This window comes from Anarrhichthys ocellatus, unplaced genomic scaffold (genome assembly GCF_004355925.1).
Source record: "Anarrhichthys ocellatus isolate YVR2014 unplaced genomic scaffold, GSC_Weel_1.0 scaffold2, whole genome shotgun sequence".
NCBI classification, from domain to species: Eukaryota; Metazoa; Chordata; class Actinopteri; order Perciformes; family Anarhichadidae; genus Anarrhichthys; species Anarrhichthys ocellatus.
In genome coordinates this window covers 14,123,455-14,139,575 of record NW_022280032.1, presented here as the reverse complement: position 1 = coordinate 14,139,575, position 16,121 = coordinate 14,123,455, and the positions used below count along the sequence as shown (strand labels likewise).

Below are 16,121 nucleotides of genomic sequence, written 5' to 3'. Positions count from 1 at the left end.
TATATCCATTGCAGAAGTGCCACTTTCAGCAATGGCATGGTGGAACAGGCCATCAGACAATGGCGAGAGAAGCTGTTGATTCAAGCAACAGAAACAAATAAAAAGGTCCTGTGGACACTAGACACTGTGCAGTTTCATAACTGTGCAATGCTTTCAAAGACAAATCCATTTCTTTAAAGTGCTTCATCTGCAGATTGATCCTTACCAGGAGGGATACACTTATGCCACCAGCAGACTCCCCAAATATGGTGACTAAATCTGGGTTTCCACCAAAGTTATGAATGTGCTGCTGGATCCACCTCAGAGCTTGCACCTGGTCCAACAGTCCAAAGTTCCCCGACAAGTGCTCATCTCCAGTGCTGGATAGAGCATACAGTTATAGTCCACACCCGCTGGTAAGAGTGACCCAGTTTTGACTTATTGTTCACGTGTGGCACAGATCAGATCAAAAGCATTAGAATATAATAATAACATGTCCGGTCTACCTGTGCTTAGTAAGTTAAGTCGTTTTTACCTGAGAAAGCCCAGAACTCCCAAGCGGTACTGGATCAGAACCACAACCACGTCCTGGTAAGCAGCCAGGGCAGAGCCATCAAACATTGAAGCTGACCCCATGGAGAACCCTCCACCATGGATCCAGACCATGACCTGGTAAGGCAATAAAAAAAGACGCCGTTTTCCACAGAACATAATGCACATTTTTACTTTTTTTCTATCCGATCACAATCAAACAAAGACTTTAATCCGACTAAAACACAAGACTGATGTAATCAGCGTCAGTCTCTTTGCAGTCTGGTTCTAAATATGGGCATCATTACTCATATTGCCATTGTGGATTCTTCTAAAAGCAATCACGCCAACTCCTCCATGAACACCATCGAAAGTCATCCAAAGCATCATTTGAACTTACTGGGAGCTTGGCACTGAGAGCTTTCTTTGCAGGAATGTAAATGTTGAGGTAAAGGCAGTCCTCTGAAATGTCTGGAACAGCAAGCAACACGCCACCGAGTTTATCAAGCAGATCTATAAGTAGCTGTTTGTCTTGAACACACCTGAAAAAGAGAGGATTTTTTTTACAGAGAGAAGTTGACGCAAGTTCTCCAAGTGTGTTATGCAACAACGGATGCACAGAAGGCCTTACATGGCTGGCTGCTGGGTGGCGTCTCTCACTCCTTGCCAGCCCTCTACAGGCTGGGGTGCAGACAGTCTCAGAGCAGGGCCTACGGGGGGCTTGGCAAATGGGATGCTCAGGTAGGCATGGACCCCGGTCTCCTTCCCCTTCACGCTCACATACTGGCCTCTGAGTGCCCCGAGCTTCGTGTGCACTTCTGGAGCTGTCAGGATATTAGGGACCAGTCCAAATCATAATCAAAATAATTTATCAGTTTGAGTTCCCAGGAAAAATGTGTCAAAGTAACAAATATATATTCTTCATGTGTGGTTGTTGGTTGAGTTCTAGCTTTTGTTGCAACTGACAAGTGTGATAATTGTTACACATTTACCTCGAAATATAGATTTGAAAATACTGTAATTCATTTCTTCACTCGGGCGGTTTTACAGCATTGTGTAGCATTTGTTTTTACACCCACTATCATTCCCAGTGCGATCCCAAGGCGAGGTCACCAAAGAAATGATTAGCCAGAGTTGAAGTCGGTGAAAGGTGTCTCACCTTTGGACGCACTCATCACCGGGAATATGAAGGTGAAAGATTACTGCGATCCAGGTGCGATGGAATTGCAAGCAAGTGGCATCAAGGAACAACAGATTCAGATTCATTCCGATGAGAAATACATTCGAAGAGGATATGATATATTATTATGTAACTTCAGAGAACTTTTTCTATTCAGATTTAAAGAGCAGTCAGATGCATGCTGGTCGTCGTTACTGTGCAAATAAACGACTTTTCTCCTTCTTACCATGTAGGTCAGCAGCGACATGGAGAAATAACACAGACGTCAGAAAGAGGAACGTTTGTTTGGCACGGAAGGTCATGGTAGTCGCCTCGGTGTCCGGATTGCGACTCGGCTGAAAGAGAAAATGACACCTCCCACGAAGCTTTCCGTTTTAAACGTGACCCAGGTTCCGCAATTAATCAGACGCGCAAGATAACACGTGACTCCGTGAGTTTTAGACCACAGCAAAGGGCTCACATTACCGGAAAGTAGACCACTCTTGATCACCATAACGTTAGCAGCTGGGGCGGTGTATCCTGTTATTGAGAACCGTAGCTGTGCAGAGTACCAGCAGTGAACATAAGTGTTGCACCAGACCGGAGGAACCAAGAGATCCACAAGTAGTGTGGAGAAGAGTTACATGATTGACTTGGCATCGCCTGTACACCATACGCCAAGTCTCATTCATTAAGTCAATGTAACCGAGTTAATTGTTGGTTGTGACAGCCAATCACCTATCGTTGTGGCCAATCAGCGCTCGTATCGCAACCAAGAATTAATCAAGAATTGACCAATCAACGTTTTCGGGCTCACAGAAATGTGGGATCGATGAAAAAAAACAATTGTCAAAGGGCACACTTATGTGCACGAATAAGTAGTTCCGGGTCATTAACGTTATACGGCACGGGCCAGTGGCGCAATGGATAACGCGTCTGACTACGGATCAGAAGATTCTAGGTTCGACTCCTGGCTGGCTCGTAATTTTTCCCTTTTGCCCCTTTCTAAAGCGAAAACAAACAACCTAATATCGGTCCTAAACATACACTGCATGGTCAATTACATGATTTTCCTGCAAGTGCGATTTTGGGCGTTACATAATTTACAATTTATTCAAGGGCGCCAGTATATTCAGATTGACTAAAGTCACAAAAACATAATAAAAATACCTATTTTCAGAAATTAAAGTCAGCACAATGTTTTTCTCTAAAACCGTTTTGAAACAATTAACTCGCTAAACAGCTTAAACCTGAACTAAACTGAATGCCAATAAACCGATAAGTAAAATATGTGTTGATGTTAAATCCTCCGATAAGTTTGCGTGTTGTTTCTACTGGGTTTGTACAGTAACAGACTGCTTTCTCGGTCCCCCCTGAATGAGCGAGGAACCGTCCATGTGAGGAACAAACGAAGGCACGGACTCATCTCTCGCGAGGAACGACGCCGTTATCGGAATCTCTACAAACAACACGAGAATTCATCATTCACACGGTAATATAACCCAATCTTACTCAGTACATGTGTTGTGTGCCCAGCAGTGGGGGAGATGCTGATTCAAAATTATATTTAATTGTTATTTCTTAGAACAGTTTAGGCTTGTTGCTTTACATTTGGGCGGCCTTTAGGCCCCACTAGCATGCTAACCACCACGCTAGCTTAGACACCAACTAATTTCCTCTGCCTTGGTTTTAACGTTAGCACGCGAGCTTGCAAATCCGATTTTGGAGTTGTGCTAGCTTAGCTAACATTAGCTAGCATGTGCTCCGGCTATATAGCTAGCGTGAGTGCAACATAGGACATTTTTGCCGAAATCCAGCAGTAAAAACGTTAGATAGGACACGTTCAATGAAAGTATTAACACGTCAGGTTTAAAAGTTGATTTCATCGGTTTGTTGTATCTCAACGCTAACGTTACCCATAGCTAACTTAATGTACACCGTCAAATAGACCCCCGCCCAGTTAGCTAGCTAACGCTAAACGTGGAGCAATGTGGCGTTAGCAATACAAACGTAGTTAACTCAGTAGGGCCAGCAAGACTTTGCTGCTGCGCGTGCTATTTCAATGACGCAGCTTCAGTTAGCTAAATCTTAGAGAAGCAGGATTTTTGCAAAAACAGCTGTATCATAACGTCATCCTACCCCGACCCCCTTACCTGCTAGAGCTAGCTCAAGAAGCTAATATTGACCGTCAGTTAATGAAATGCTAGGGGGTTTTGCAGTTTCAAGTCAGTTGTTCTCATTCATAATTACACGATCTTCTCCATGTATTCATACATTAATGATATATAAAGAGGGATTGACCCAGGATAAGGTGGGCATATAATGTCCCAGTATTACCTAGTATTTCCCTCCCTTTCCCCCTCACACACACCACAACACAACTGTCACTCCTGTCTGGTTCCCACACATGCTGTGGCAGACGAGCCATATGCAGTACATGTACATAATAAATTAATTCCTCTTTGAGTCAGAGTTTAAGTGATTGATGTAGTTAAAATGCATCCTTACATGTGCTTCATAAACTTTTAGGGAAAGGTTTTTGCATTATTCAATAAGGTGACTGTTGTAGCATGCATTAGTAGTCTTTCTTTAGTCAATTATGAGTGTATATTTTTATAATATCCTACAAATGCTCAATTTTTAGAAGCTATAAAATTCGACTTCTACTCTTGCTTTTATGTTAGATGCACCAAGATGAAAGCTCAAAATACATCTCAAAAAGCATAGACTCAAGTATGTACAAATTACTTAGAATTGCTTAACAATATTTGACATTACATATTGCATGCAATATTCATAGAGATGGCAGAAATAGATGGTCAGTATAGGAAAGGAAGTGGTCAGCATAAGGAAATAATAGATAAATGTGTTTTTTAAATAGTAGTTTTTAAAGTGCATATTCCTCATTAATGCAGAGACAACAACACGCAACAGAAAGATATTCTGCCTTGTCGTAGTATGTCAGTTAATACATATTTTACTTTCTTGTTAAATTCTTCAAATTATCTTATTTCAGTTGTGAACAATGTCTGAACAAGAGTTGGATGATATTGTGCAAATAACAGTGGAGGACTTTAACCCGGATGACCAGACAGGTAAAATTCTTATGACACAATATGAAAAGTTATTATTTTATATATTTTCTTATCAGTGTATAGGGAATTTTGTTTACATTGAATATTTTCATTCTCGGCCTTTTTGAGGAGATATTATCAGGCCCATGTTGGGCAAGTGTGGCACTATCAAACATGGACAATCAGTGTCAGCTTACTTTACGCTAAGTGTGTTTTCTACAACTGTATTATTTAGAATTTGCTGGATAAACACTGTATGGGGTGAGGATCAGATACTCAATACTATGTCTGAGATTGGAGCAGGAGAACAGTTTCAATCTGGGCATCCCATAGTGAGCTCTAACAAGAAAGCTGTGCTGTTGGTTTGAGAGTGTCTTTATATTTAATTCATGCCAGACATGCTGGACAATCACGAAGACGATGATGAGAGGCTTCAGAAGAAGAAAAGGAAATTAAGCAGCAGCCAGGAGAATAACAACAGCAACAGCAGCCAAGACATATCTTTTATTAAGGTAACAGCTCAGTATAATAGACTCCATCAATAGCTCATATGTTTTTATATAATTCAAATAAGAGGATATGACTTGCTTCAATGACACTTACAAAATCTTATTTTTGTTTCCAGAATCTGTTGGTCTCATTTACCGCATCAATCAGCCAGCGGCTGGAGGGAATTGAATCAAAGTTATATTCTCTCGATGCTACATGCAAAGCCCTCGGACGCAAACTAGACAGCATGGTGCCGTGTGCAAAGAGTCCTATCCAGGTTCCTATGGTTGCAGGGTCTCCTCAGGGTGCCACTCAAACGTGGAACAAAGTGCGATGGTAAGATATAAAGTGTTGCCCACTATTGCATTTTGCACCAATTGCAAATAGTCTCCATTCAGGCAGAAAATTGTCCTTTTAGTCATTTTACAAAGCTGATTGTGATTACAGCAGCCAGCAGAGCCACATTACCTAAAAACAGTGCAAGGCATGCTCACGTGTGCCAGTTAACCAATGTGTTTGGAACTTTTTGTTTAGTGTTGTTCCACAAACAAATGTGATCGTGAGCAGTGAACACCCGAAGGGCGCTCACCAAGAAGACACCCCTCTGGAGAATCTGCTGAGCAAGTGAGTGGCTCACACTCACACTATATACCCAGTATATCAATAAAGTTATTGTTATTATTATTTTAGTGTGGAATGAGGTCAGACATAACAACACAGTGTCACATAAACAGCGTTGGGGTCGTTATTGGAAAACACAGGCGTGCAAACATGTCACTTTTCTGTGAGATTTGCTGTTTTGAATACAAAATAGGTCACTTACTGTATGTGATCTGTTAATCTGCAGTCCTGTCTAAATGCAGCTGTAATGTCAGTAAGTAATCCTGTGTGATGGGCTAATTTAAATGACTCCTGTAGCTTACTCTCTCTCTCATATGAGTGACCCATGCTATGCAGCCCCACTGACGCCTTGTGGGAACAGTGTATGTTGTTGAGTTGATAAATGTTTAGTGTGCTACATGTGACTACATGTGAAGCCTTACCTCACACATCCTCCACTATATTTTAGATAGACATGTTGTTTTTTTTTTTTTTTTTTTTTTTTATTGAACAAAGCGACGGCAGACCAGTGAGATTAGATGAACCCTCACTCGGCCTTAGAGTAATATTTAGAAAAATCAAAACACACGTGACAGACTTTGACATTTAAATATGTAATCCTAGAGTTCTGTGTTATTATTTGCTTATGGCCGTCAGTACAAAGAGAGAAAGGAGTCTCTCAGTGTAATCGGTCTGTTTCCAGCACTAATGGCTTTTCTTGTGTTTTGAATAGGATACCTTGTGTTGCTATGTGGAATTCCTAAAACTGCCCCTGCACGACGTAATTAAAAAATTTGCTTTATTTTTGAACATGAGACTTCTTCACGAGACAATGGTTTCGACATTCATCAAAACTAGACCTGTGTTACTGATGATGTAGTTAAACACGGTGCTTGTTATTGTAGCCTAATCACACCGCTGGTCACGGGGCAAATGCCAAGCTCACTGAAAATGACACGCTGAATAGAAATTACAGTGTGACAGTTTATCTTTTAGTTCTATAGGTTGTGAAATAAATGTATAAATATCATATCTAAGCCCTGTCTTTTAATTGACGAAACAGCAGTTGCAATAGCTGTAAAGGGAAAAAGACTAAACCCAAAGTACACACAACATGCCCTGTTTCAGCTCAGCTTCCTGTTCCACCAGTGGAGACTGACCTCTGGTGGCGCTTGCTGTGCACTACAATACAGCAAATCAATTAAGTGTCACAGAAAGCATAGCGTCTGACTTTATGACGTTATTGAAAATGATACCGTCTGCATTCTTAAATACCCTGTAAATAGCACTACCATAAGTAGTCGTAGCCAGTTTTTCAATCCAGCCGATTGAGCAGTGAAAATAATCTGAATTCCTCATACAAGGTGGCTGCTGCCATGATCCGTCTTGATGTTACACATGCTGATCACAGATCTGTGTTTGTTTTCAGTACGGTGACCAGGAAGCGACAGAACACAATCTTGGTAAAGGTGCCGGGCCCCGAGGACAGTCAGGAAGAACAAGACAGCGGCTCAGAGGCCAGTGACACTGTTTCTAATGGTGGCCATTCCAGCAACGCGCAAAATGGCCAAAATGTCACGCTCATCACACTCAATTCAGAAGGTATGACTCAACACTGATCGTTTAGACACAAAAAAGAAACCACTCATAGGGGGGGGCGGCTGTGGTTCAGGAGATAAAGCGGGGTTGACCTTTAATCACGAGGTTGGCGTTCGCTCCCAAGTTGTAAAGTGTAGAAAGGCCATTACCGTGTGTGTTATTGCTTTTCTTCCCTTGTAGTCAGTGGATAGAATTGAGCATATTTTCTATTTTGTTTGGCTTTTAATTGATCTTATGTGTGCCTCGAGTATCACATGTTGGGTCCTGTTCGGTAGGAGTGTAGCGGTTCTCAAAAGGCTCGGTTCGGTTTGATACGACACAGTGGTGCCACTGTGCGGTACGTTTTCAATACTGCAAAAAAAGGAGAAATGCCAGAAAAATGTCCTTAGCTAACATCATAAAGTATGTTCTTTTTAAGTTGATGGATTAATTTGTGTAAATGAAGCTGCAGCAACTCCTGTTCTGTCCTCAACACATGTGTGGCTGTTTGTCTGATCTTTGCTGGGAGGCCTGAGATCTGCTGCACTGCCATTGCTTTCTGAGATGCTAGATTAATGACACGGGCAAAACCTCCTATTTGTGGCCCTGGACCAGCAGCTCTAACCGCATTAACTATATTCCTGGCATTGTCAGTAGTCACAGGAATAGCGACATTAGCTCGCTCAGACTCCGGGCTCCGGGGCTCAATAAAATTCAGCATGTTCGTACAGCCTGCTTTTTCCACTACAGAGTAGCGTCTCATATCCGCGGCTAAAAATGTACCAATCTCTGTGTATACGTGTATTGTGACACCACTACTGCTAAAGGGTTTACTCTGCACCCCCCGTCATGTACTTCTCACACACCCCATGACTTGGTCCTTCTTCCATCGCGGAGGAGCCGGAGCCGTGATCGTCACGACTCATGAGGAAGATCCCTGAGCCAGGCCTGGTGCTAAACCCAAGATTTGGAGCTCTTCCAAGACTGGATGGTCGTTCTGGTTGAGAAGAAACAAGGTTGGAACACCTACTATACTCACAACAACTGGGCAACAAGGTTTCGAGGTTCTGGGGAAGCTGGAGCAACATTAGTACACCGATAACCGGGAGCTTTCAGCCAGTCCAGCACAGCCGCCTTCAAGAACACGTTGAGCCCCTTGGCATGCAGCTTCTGGCCCTCATGGCACCGGCTCTCCTCCTCCAGGGTAACCAGCTCCAAACCCACACTTCAGAGTCCATGTCAGCTCTCAACTTTGGTCAAAAGGTGACTCCATCAGGAGGAATGTCAAAACAAGTTCAACAATAACTTGTTTCCCCAGTGCCACTGTCTGTGATACAGTTGTTGAGGTTCTCGCTCATGAAACTCATATTTGCAGAGTCATTGTCCACGTCGGCACAAGTGATATCCAGCGATGCACCAATTGAAACCAGCCTTTCCTCGCCTGTATAGCCAATGTTAGAAACAAGATTGTTTTTTAAAGATTACCTCACTGACTCTCTCTGTCACATAAAGACAGAAATTACTGCGGCACATCTTGAATTGTACCATCATAGGTTTAGCAGCAGCAACACTTTTACTGCCTTCAAAATGTAGCTTTTGCTGCATTTACGCTTTTATCTAGAATGCTTCACAGTTTGCCTCTCATTCATTCATGATGGCAGCAAGCTATCATGCAGTGTCTGGTCCGACCATCAGGCTTAATGGCACTACGGCCTCCTGAGCCACAGCTGGCCGAAATACTTTCTTTGATTGTTTTGTTCGGATCGGACTTATTCAACGTGGCTAACGTGACTCTTTCAGATGGTGTCCACATTGAAGGAAACTTTGCTGATGTGTCATGTTAATGACCCGTGGTTCAGGCTCAGACGGCACTGATGAATGCTCTGATTGATCATGTTTTCAGCAGCTTAATGCAGTTGTTCTTGAATGAGCTAGTGTTTGCAAATGAAGTCCACGTTGTTGTAACTCTGTTGCTATTTACTGGTGATTGTTTGTTTGGTTATTTTCAGTGGATTTAAGAAGTTTTTGGTTTTCTTCAAACAGAAACTATTAATCCTTTATTTGCAGCTGTGGGTTACCATGATACGACTGTTAGTCATCATTAGCTAGATGGTACCCATGTGGTGTCCAGAACGGTGCCTCGTGCTTCGTTTGTGTGGCGGATTTAACGGCTAACATACGGTGTGAGCAAACAGCCAAGCCACATATTCAGCACATTCAACACAATTTTGCCCAAAATTAACCTACTTCTCATTTACTGCCACATGGGGGCGCTATTGTACTACGTGAAGTACACCAGGGGCTCTGTACTGGTGTAGTATTCGTCAGCCTGTGAAGGAAAACCAGGTAGAAATTACACCTCAATTTACAGGTTTGCACAGGTTTGGCTGAAAGAGAGCGCTGTGTGACAGTGATTGAATAACTGCTCCTTCTCCCGTTTCCTCTAGATGATTACCCAGCGGGCACCTGGTTGGGAGACGAGAACAACCCAGAGATGCGAGTTCGTTGCCCAGTTTCACCGGCCGACATGCTTCATATCACCACAAACTGCCGCACGGCGGAGAAAATGGCACTGACACTGTTAGACTACCTGTTCCATCGAGAGGTCCAGGCCATGTCCAACCTCTCTGGCCAGGGCAAACACGGCAAGAAGCAGCTGGACCCGCTCATGATCTACGGCATTCGCTGTGAGTCGTAACCGTCTAGTCTCGACAGCGAATCAATTTCACGCCACCTGCCTCGCCTTGTGATTTTGGACAAAAGTCAAGGGAGACCTGGTGGTTAACATTATTAACATAGATTACAAGAAGGAGTGACTTTTTACGTACCATCATCTAATTGGCCAAATGACCCACTAGTAACCTCCAAGGTGGTGTCTAGTAACCACTGTTTGTCTAATGATAGGCTAATGTCTAATGGCATAGTATAATTTATGCTTGTATGTCTCACCCAGCCGGGGTTTGTCTCCTTACCCCCCTTACAGCGATAAATTAACTCTCTGAGACCTTCCCACATTTCATCTTCGTTCCATTACAAAGCGGCGCCGAATTGGACACAGAAATAGACTGCAGTCTCTATTCCCAATGCAGGTTACAACAACATGCATTCATCATTGCACACTAGCATTAATGTGCAACACATTTTTACAACATACCAGACTGTAAATGACAAGCACATGTCTGGTAGATAGATCCTAATGGAGTCACCCTCAATTCAGGCAACTCTTTGATTCCTGGAGAAGCAGAGTCGGGGCAGTGATGGCAGACAGACGGGAGATTTATAAAAGTCACGTGGCTACATACTATATTTATATGGTTCACATTGCTGTGCGAAGACGGGCTGTGTTAGCTTCAGCCTTTCCTTCAGAGTGCAGCTTCTGCCCCCTGCAGGAGGCTTCACTAAACATCCCCCATGGCACACATGAGGTATGCAGTGGCTGGAGCAGTGCCAGGTGACTTTTGGGTGACTCCTCCTGCCTGCATTGAAAAAAGGAACAGGAATGGAGGCACAAGCGCCCTGCCTGCCTGTGCAGGACCCGTCAGGTGTGAAAGGGCTTCTATACGATGCCATCTCACTATCCGCAGATACCCCTCAGCTCCTCGCCTGTCTCATTTTCTTACCTCAGGCTGTAGCTTCGTTGTTAATTTGTGTAGAAATGAGCTGTCAAGCGGCACACCTCCTTTTAAACACTTCATAACCCCAGAGGTAGACAGACACTAAATACAGCTGCATCCAGTCAATCAGGCAGCTTCATCACATGAGCTGATATCAATTCTGTTGCCGCAGTCTGTTGCTTTCTTTTGCTGTGAGAGCTGACATTCAATTCCCTTAAAAGTTTACATCCCTCCGGTGTTTTTGTTATTTAGTTAAATGACTGTATGCTGACATTGTAGAGAGTTTAGGGTTAAGTGTACCAACCAGCCTACAACACGCACGTCTTTATGCTAAGATGAAAAATACAGATTGTATTGTAAAAGAAGATATCTTTTTTTCGGATTGATAAACATTAGTATCTTGCATGCAGCAGTGCTGTGGTTGATCTGCCTAAGAAGCCGCCCAGCTGCAACAATAACTGATGCATAAACAGTTGTCCATTGTCCATCTCAAATAGAATGATGGAAGAGTTGATTAGGAGGAGTTCCTGTGCTTTGAATTAATAAAGTGGTGTGAGGTGCTTGTCACACCTCCCTGCTCTATAGTTGTTTTGAGTTTAGCTCCACTCCACTAAAAATGAAAGGAAACTTTCATTTCCTGTTCCACTGAAACAGAATAAAAGGCAATTTACTGGAGGGAGCATTTGCATCTCGACGCACAGACTCGTGTTGAGATACGATGCACTAATTGCACAACCGAGCCAACAATTTAGTATTATTCACACAGCATGTGGTGACATTTTACCTCTCTGTGTCTCAACAGGCCACTTATTCCACAAATTTGGCATCACCGAGTCAGACTGGTACCGCATCAAGCAAAGCATCGACTCAAAGTGTCGCACTGCCTGGAGACGCAAGCAGCGCGGCCAGAGTCTGGCTGTGAAGAGCTTCTCCAAACGCACACCTCGCAGCACGTCCGGTAAAGTACAGATGATGCTCCGGGGGCTGTAAGGCATGTATTTGTATAACTCTGTGTGTGTGTGTGTGTGTGTGTGTGTGTGTGTGTGTGTGTGTGTGTGTGTGTAGTTGTTGTCGTTTAAGGATTTAAGGAAAAGACATAATAGCAGCTTCATATTCACACCACACGTCCCCCTAAACAGGATGGACTGTTACTTATTTGCCCACTTTTCAGCATTAACACGCATACTAAGGACAATTTATTTTCTTTAAGCTACTGACTATGCTTTTAGATTCAGACGTTGTATAAATACTGACTCTATGTTACGTAGAAAGAGAGGCACAGTAACAGTGTCAGAGAAACGGATGATGTGTAGTTCTCTAATCTTCCTTTTTTGGTGGTAGTTTCCAGAACATTTACAGTTGGTTCTTTACTGTGTATCAGTCTTTATCCAAACATGTCTGGAAAAAAAAACGTTACAGAGAACAGATCAGCATAGGCAAGGAAGTATGGAAAATCACAGCATAAAAAATAAGCTTATGTGACACAGAATCAGGGATATGACTGGTTGAACACTAGACCACATTCAAAAATCCTCTTGAAGTCAACCTTCTAAAGCGTGAGGATCTCTTTAGTTAACTCCTTTTGAACCTTCTGCCGCCTTCCTTCTGAAATGCTGTGGGAGTGAGCACATTGACATTTATCTCTATGTTCTGAGAAAGCTAATACCTATCTGGCTCCACTCTCTATCTGCTGATAACGTTGCTAAGTTTGTCTGTGTGTTTTCTAATCAAACAAGGTGCACAGTGTTGAGAACCAACTACAGACCAAACAGAGACATCTGCTGCTCCATTAGCATTACACTGGTTCGAAAAGCTTTGGGGCTGTCAAGATACATCATTTATTAAAGTCATTTTTATAACTTTTTATGCAGGAAAATATTTGTAAATGGTCGACAAAAAGCCTCACACAGTAAACTCATACAAGACTTACTTCACCAGCTATATTGAAGCTATTTTAAGACCTCGACTCAAATGCAGATGCAGCGTGTTCTGCTGCAGATGGTTGCAATCTGCACACAATGCCTGCTGTCCTTCCCTCCCTGTGAGCCATCACCTCTCACCTTGCACCAGGGAAAAGCAAAGACTGCAGGGGAAACCCAAATATCCTGTGAGTGCTCAGGACTGTCAGGCCCTTCCTTTTGGGGCCACACACACACACACACACTCCATAGTGTACAACACAAACACTAGGTCAGATGGTGTGTGCACAAACACGCAAAGACTCACACCAAACATTCTTTATCATTGAAACAGCAAAGAGAGCTCAGACCCAAACTGTAGTTTTCACAAGCCACCTGGCTACTTGCTCCCTCGTCTGGCAGCCCTGAGGAGTATTTACACGATACAGTACATAGCAGTCATAAGCAAATATAGCCTCACTTTTCAAAGCAGCATAACACAAAACAGAATTTTTGATGTCATATGTATTGTTTAAAGCTACATTCCTTTTGTTCGTGATCAAGAAAGATCCTTCCTCAGCAAGGTCTGTTTCCCAGAAGTCCTCACTTCTCCCAAATGGTCTTCTTGCTGCTGCACATTTTAACATCTTACAGAGAAGGTGCGGTTTTTGTTTAGTTTCTCGCATTTGATTCAAGCTCCTGTCGCTGAGCACTTTGCTGTCTTTAAATTGCTGACAGAGGTCTTTTGGGTGTTTTAGAGCTGCGACAGGTCCATGCAGGGGGTTTCAAACGGCTGGTGTGATAGCGGGTGTTTAGACTGAGGCCTGCTGTTAGACTATGAATGTGTTTGGATGGCTAGCTGGAGAGCCCTTGTTGTGTATTTAGGCGTTTGATAAAGTATAAACAGGACATCATCCAGCAGATGGCCTGGGAATTAGCCAGGTTTTTTTTGTTGCTACGGTCCCTTGCTCGATGTGTGGGTGTTTGTTGTTTTGTGTGTCTGTGCCTTAGAGACCTCGTCCCTATTTCTTATGCGAGCTGGAATCATTTCCAACGTTATTGACCATGCTGTTTGTCCTCCTCACCAGAGGGAGGCCTGGCAGAAGAAACGGGCCACATTGAGACTGCCACCCAGCAGACCTTGCACTACACACTGGCCAATCAACAAGTCCAGTTCCACCGTATCGGGGAGGATGGACAAGTCCAGGTGGTGAGTGTCAACGTATTCTCTAACAGCGACAGTGTGATGAGTTCTGCTGCTGTCATGTGAGGGTCCTACAGAGCAGGTTCAGTCCGGGGGGTGGGCGGAAAGATCATCCCACCCACCAGAGTGACACACGGAGCATCCTGCAGCTTATGTGGGCTGACAGGAAGGAAGGGACTTGACCATTTAGATCTTGTGTACGATGAACCACTTCATTAAACTACGTATACGACCTGTTTAAGGTCTTAAATATATCGTAGTTTTAAAGTTACGCCGTCTATGCGATTGACCAAATTGATAAAGTGCCATGTATTAGTCCATGGTACATTGTGTTTACAGTTATTTACTGGGTGAGAGCATCTTGGACTAGTCTTGTTTAATGTTGTGGAGTCAAACAACCGGTGACAGATACACACGAGCTGTGAGACGATGTGTGTCATGAAGGGCTTTTTTTTGTGAGGAAATTAAGTGCATGTGTGTGAGTTGTCAGTGTTTCTAACTAAAAGATATGATTCTAATTATTACACATGATCTGATGATACTACATGAATATTCTGCTGTGAGGCTACATATCTACTCATTAGCTCAGCAGCTGTAATGACAGTGATGCAAACGCTAGCTCATAATTCAGTGTTGAAAGTTCTGCTGTTCAACTAGATTTGTTTAACTTCAACTAAACTAAATACTTTTGAATACATTGCTGCACAAAACAACAACTGTATTTGTATCTTCATCCCTTATGTTAGAACATTAATGGCCAGTATGTAGAGAGGGAATGATTACAACAAGCAGAATACATTTCAGTCTGTATATGGGGGCCGGGCTATTGTTTTAGGACAGACTTAAGTCGTTTAACCACAATTTGTAAGTGTATGATGATCATTCATAGATTTCTTTGCGGTTGAAAACATGCCGTAGCAAAGTTCTTGATCATATTTGTGTAATTGTTCCAGCTTCAGCTCTCTCATCCTTCATCCTTGTCTCTCAGATTCCTCAGGGTCAGCTGCACATCGCCCAGGTGCCACAAGGAGAAGAGGTGCAGATCACACAGGACAGTGAGGCAAGTGTCTGCGTGTGAGAGAAGCAATCAGCCACTCAAAGTCTGGTTTGGTTTGTAATTTGGTTGACTTCAGGCTAGATGAGGACTTGCGTCATTTGAAACAATGCGTTATATCTTTGTGAGCATGTAGATTAAGCAAAATGCACTCCGGATTGCCTTATGTAATTTCTACAGGACTTTACAGACACAAAGACTTTTGGGTTTATTTAGCTAGCAATTAATCCAAATTTGCATGATTCGAATCAAGCTTTTTGTTGAGAACGGTAATCAACAATTACAAACACATGGATGCTTAAAAACATATAATTTAGCATGGATACACTACAATTGTGCAGAAATAGAGTAAAGTTTTTCATACATTATTTGGGTCAGTAACGAAAACTGCTCCCCAACAAGTTACAGTTTTCTTCTGATGAGGCTCTCTGTCACGTTGAAGGCTTGCCAAGTGTTTTTTCACAAAATTAAGGTTGTTCCTCCGTCAGCTCTGTGGACGAATACTTATTCCAATTGTTGGCTAAACCCGTCTGCCAAGGAATCGAATAAATTAGTGATTGCAAAACTCCCATTCTGGAGAATTAAAGCTAGTTTACTTCTACAAGAAAGAATACGAAGTGAAAAGAGCAAACTTCTCTTTTTCCTTCGTCGAATAGGTTTGGTAAGAGTCATTAAACATTAGTTTCTTTTGAGCCCCGTATGTTTCGGTCTGCCTTTGCAAATAGTCATCCCAATGAAGCATGGTGCACCCAAGTAATACCTGACAACATTTAAGTCATTAGTGAATTCTAACAAAAGCAGATGTCCCGTAATGTTTATATATCCGCTTGCTTTTGCACGGGGTTATGACTTTTGTTTCCACATAATACCCAGATGTCTCATGTCTCTCCCCCCCCCCCCCTCCCCCCCCCGCCCCCCACCCCCCCCACCCCCCCCCCCCC

At 43.0% G+C, this 16,121-nt stretch overlaps 2 protein-coding genes and 1 non-coding gene across 4 annotated transcripts in view; 2 read left to right on the top strand and 1 right to left on the bottom strand.

The window, feature by feature from the left end:
• Nucleotides 1-3: 3 nt before the first annotated feature.
• Nucleotides 4-1,899, bottom strand: LOC116389228 (liver carboxylesterase 2-like; the record flags this gene model as incomplete). The annotated part of the gene is made up of 6 exons (XM_031857756.1): nt 1,670-1,899; nt 1,142-1,334; nt 911-1,052; nt 515-648; nt 206-359; nt 4-72 (listed from the first exon to the last, which is right to left on the bottom strand). Coding segments are annotated over exons 1-6 (708 nt in total), but the record flags the coding sequence as incomplete, so codon positions are not given.
• The window catches only part of LOC116388513 (protein BANP), a 223,354-nt gene continuing 208,924 nt past the window's right edge, over nt 1,692-16,121 (top strand). The window contains exons 1-11 of one of the 2 annotated variants that reach the window (XM_031856513.1): nt 1,692-2,120; nt 3,018-3,161; nt 4,686-4,764; nt 5,140-5,255; nt 5,369-5,568; nt 5,767-5,856; nt 7,262-7,434; nt 9,858-10,097; nt 11,827-11,982; nt 14,011-14,132; nt 15,115-15,186. In XM_031856513.1, coding sequence (XP_031712373.1) covers nt 4,695-4,764; nt 5,140-5,255; nt 5,369-5,568; nt 5,767-5,856; nt 7,262-7,434; nt 9,858-10,097; nt 11,827-11,982; nt 14,011-14,132; nt 15,115-15,186 — 1,239 coding nt within the window. In that variant the 5' untranslated portion in view covers nt 1,692-2,120; nt 3,018-3,161; nt 4,686-4,694. Of the gene's footprint in view, nt 3,162-4,685; nt 4,765-5,139; nt 5,256-5,368; nt 5,569-5,766; nt 5,857-7,261; nt 7,435-9,857; nt 10,098-11,826; nt 11,983-14,010; nt 14,133-15,114; nt 15,187-16,121 lie in introns of both variants that reach the window. The other variant, XR_004213075.1, reaches the window with a different exon arrangement.
• trnar-acg (transfer RNA arginine (anticodon ACG)) lies at nt 2,579-2,651 on the top strand. Its single transcript has one exon. It is a non-coding gene; the product is annotated as a tRNA-Arg (tRNA).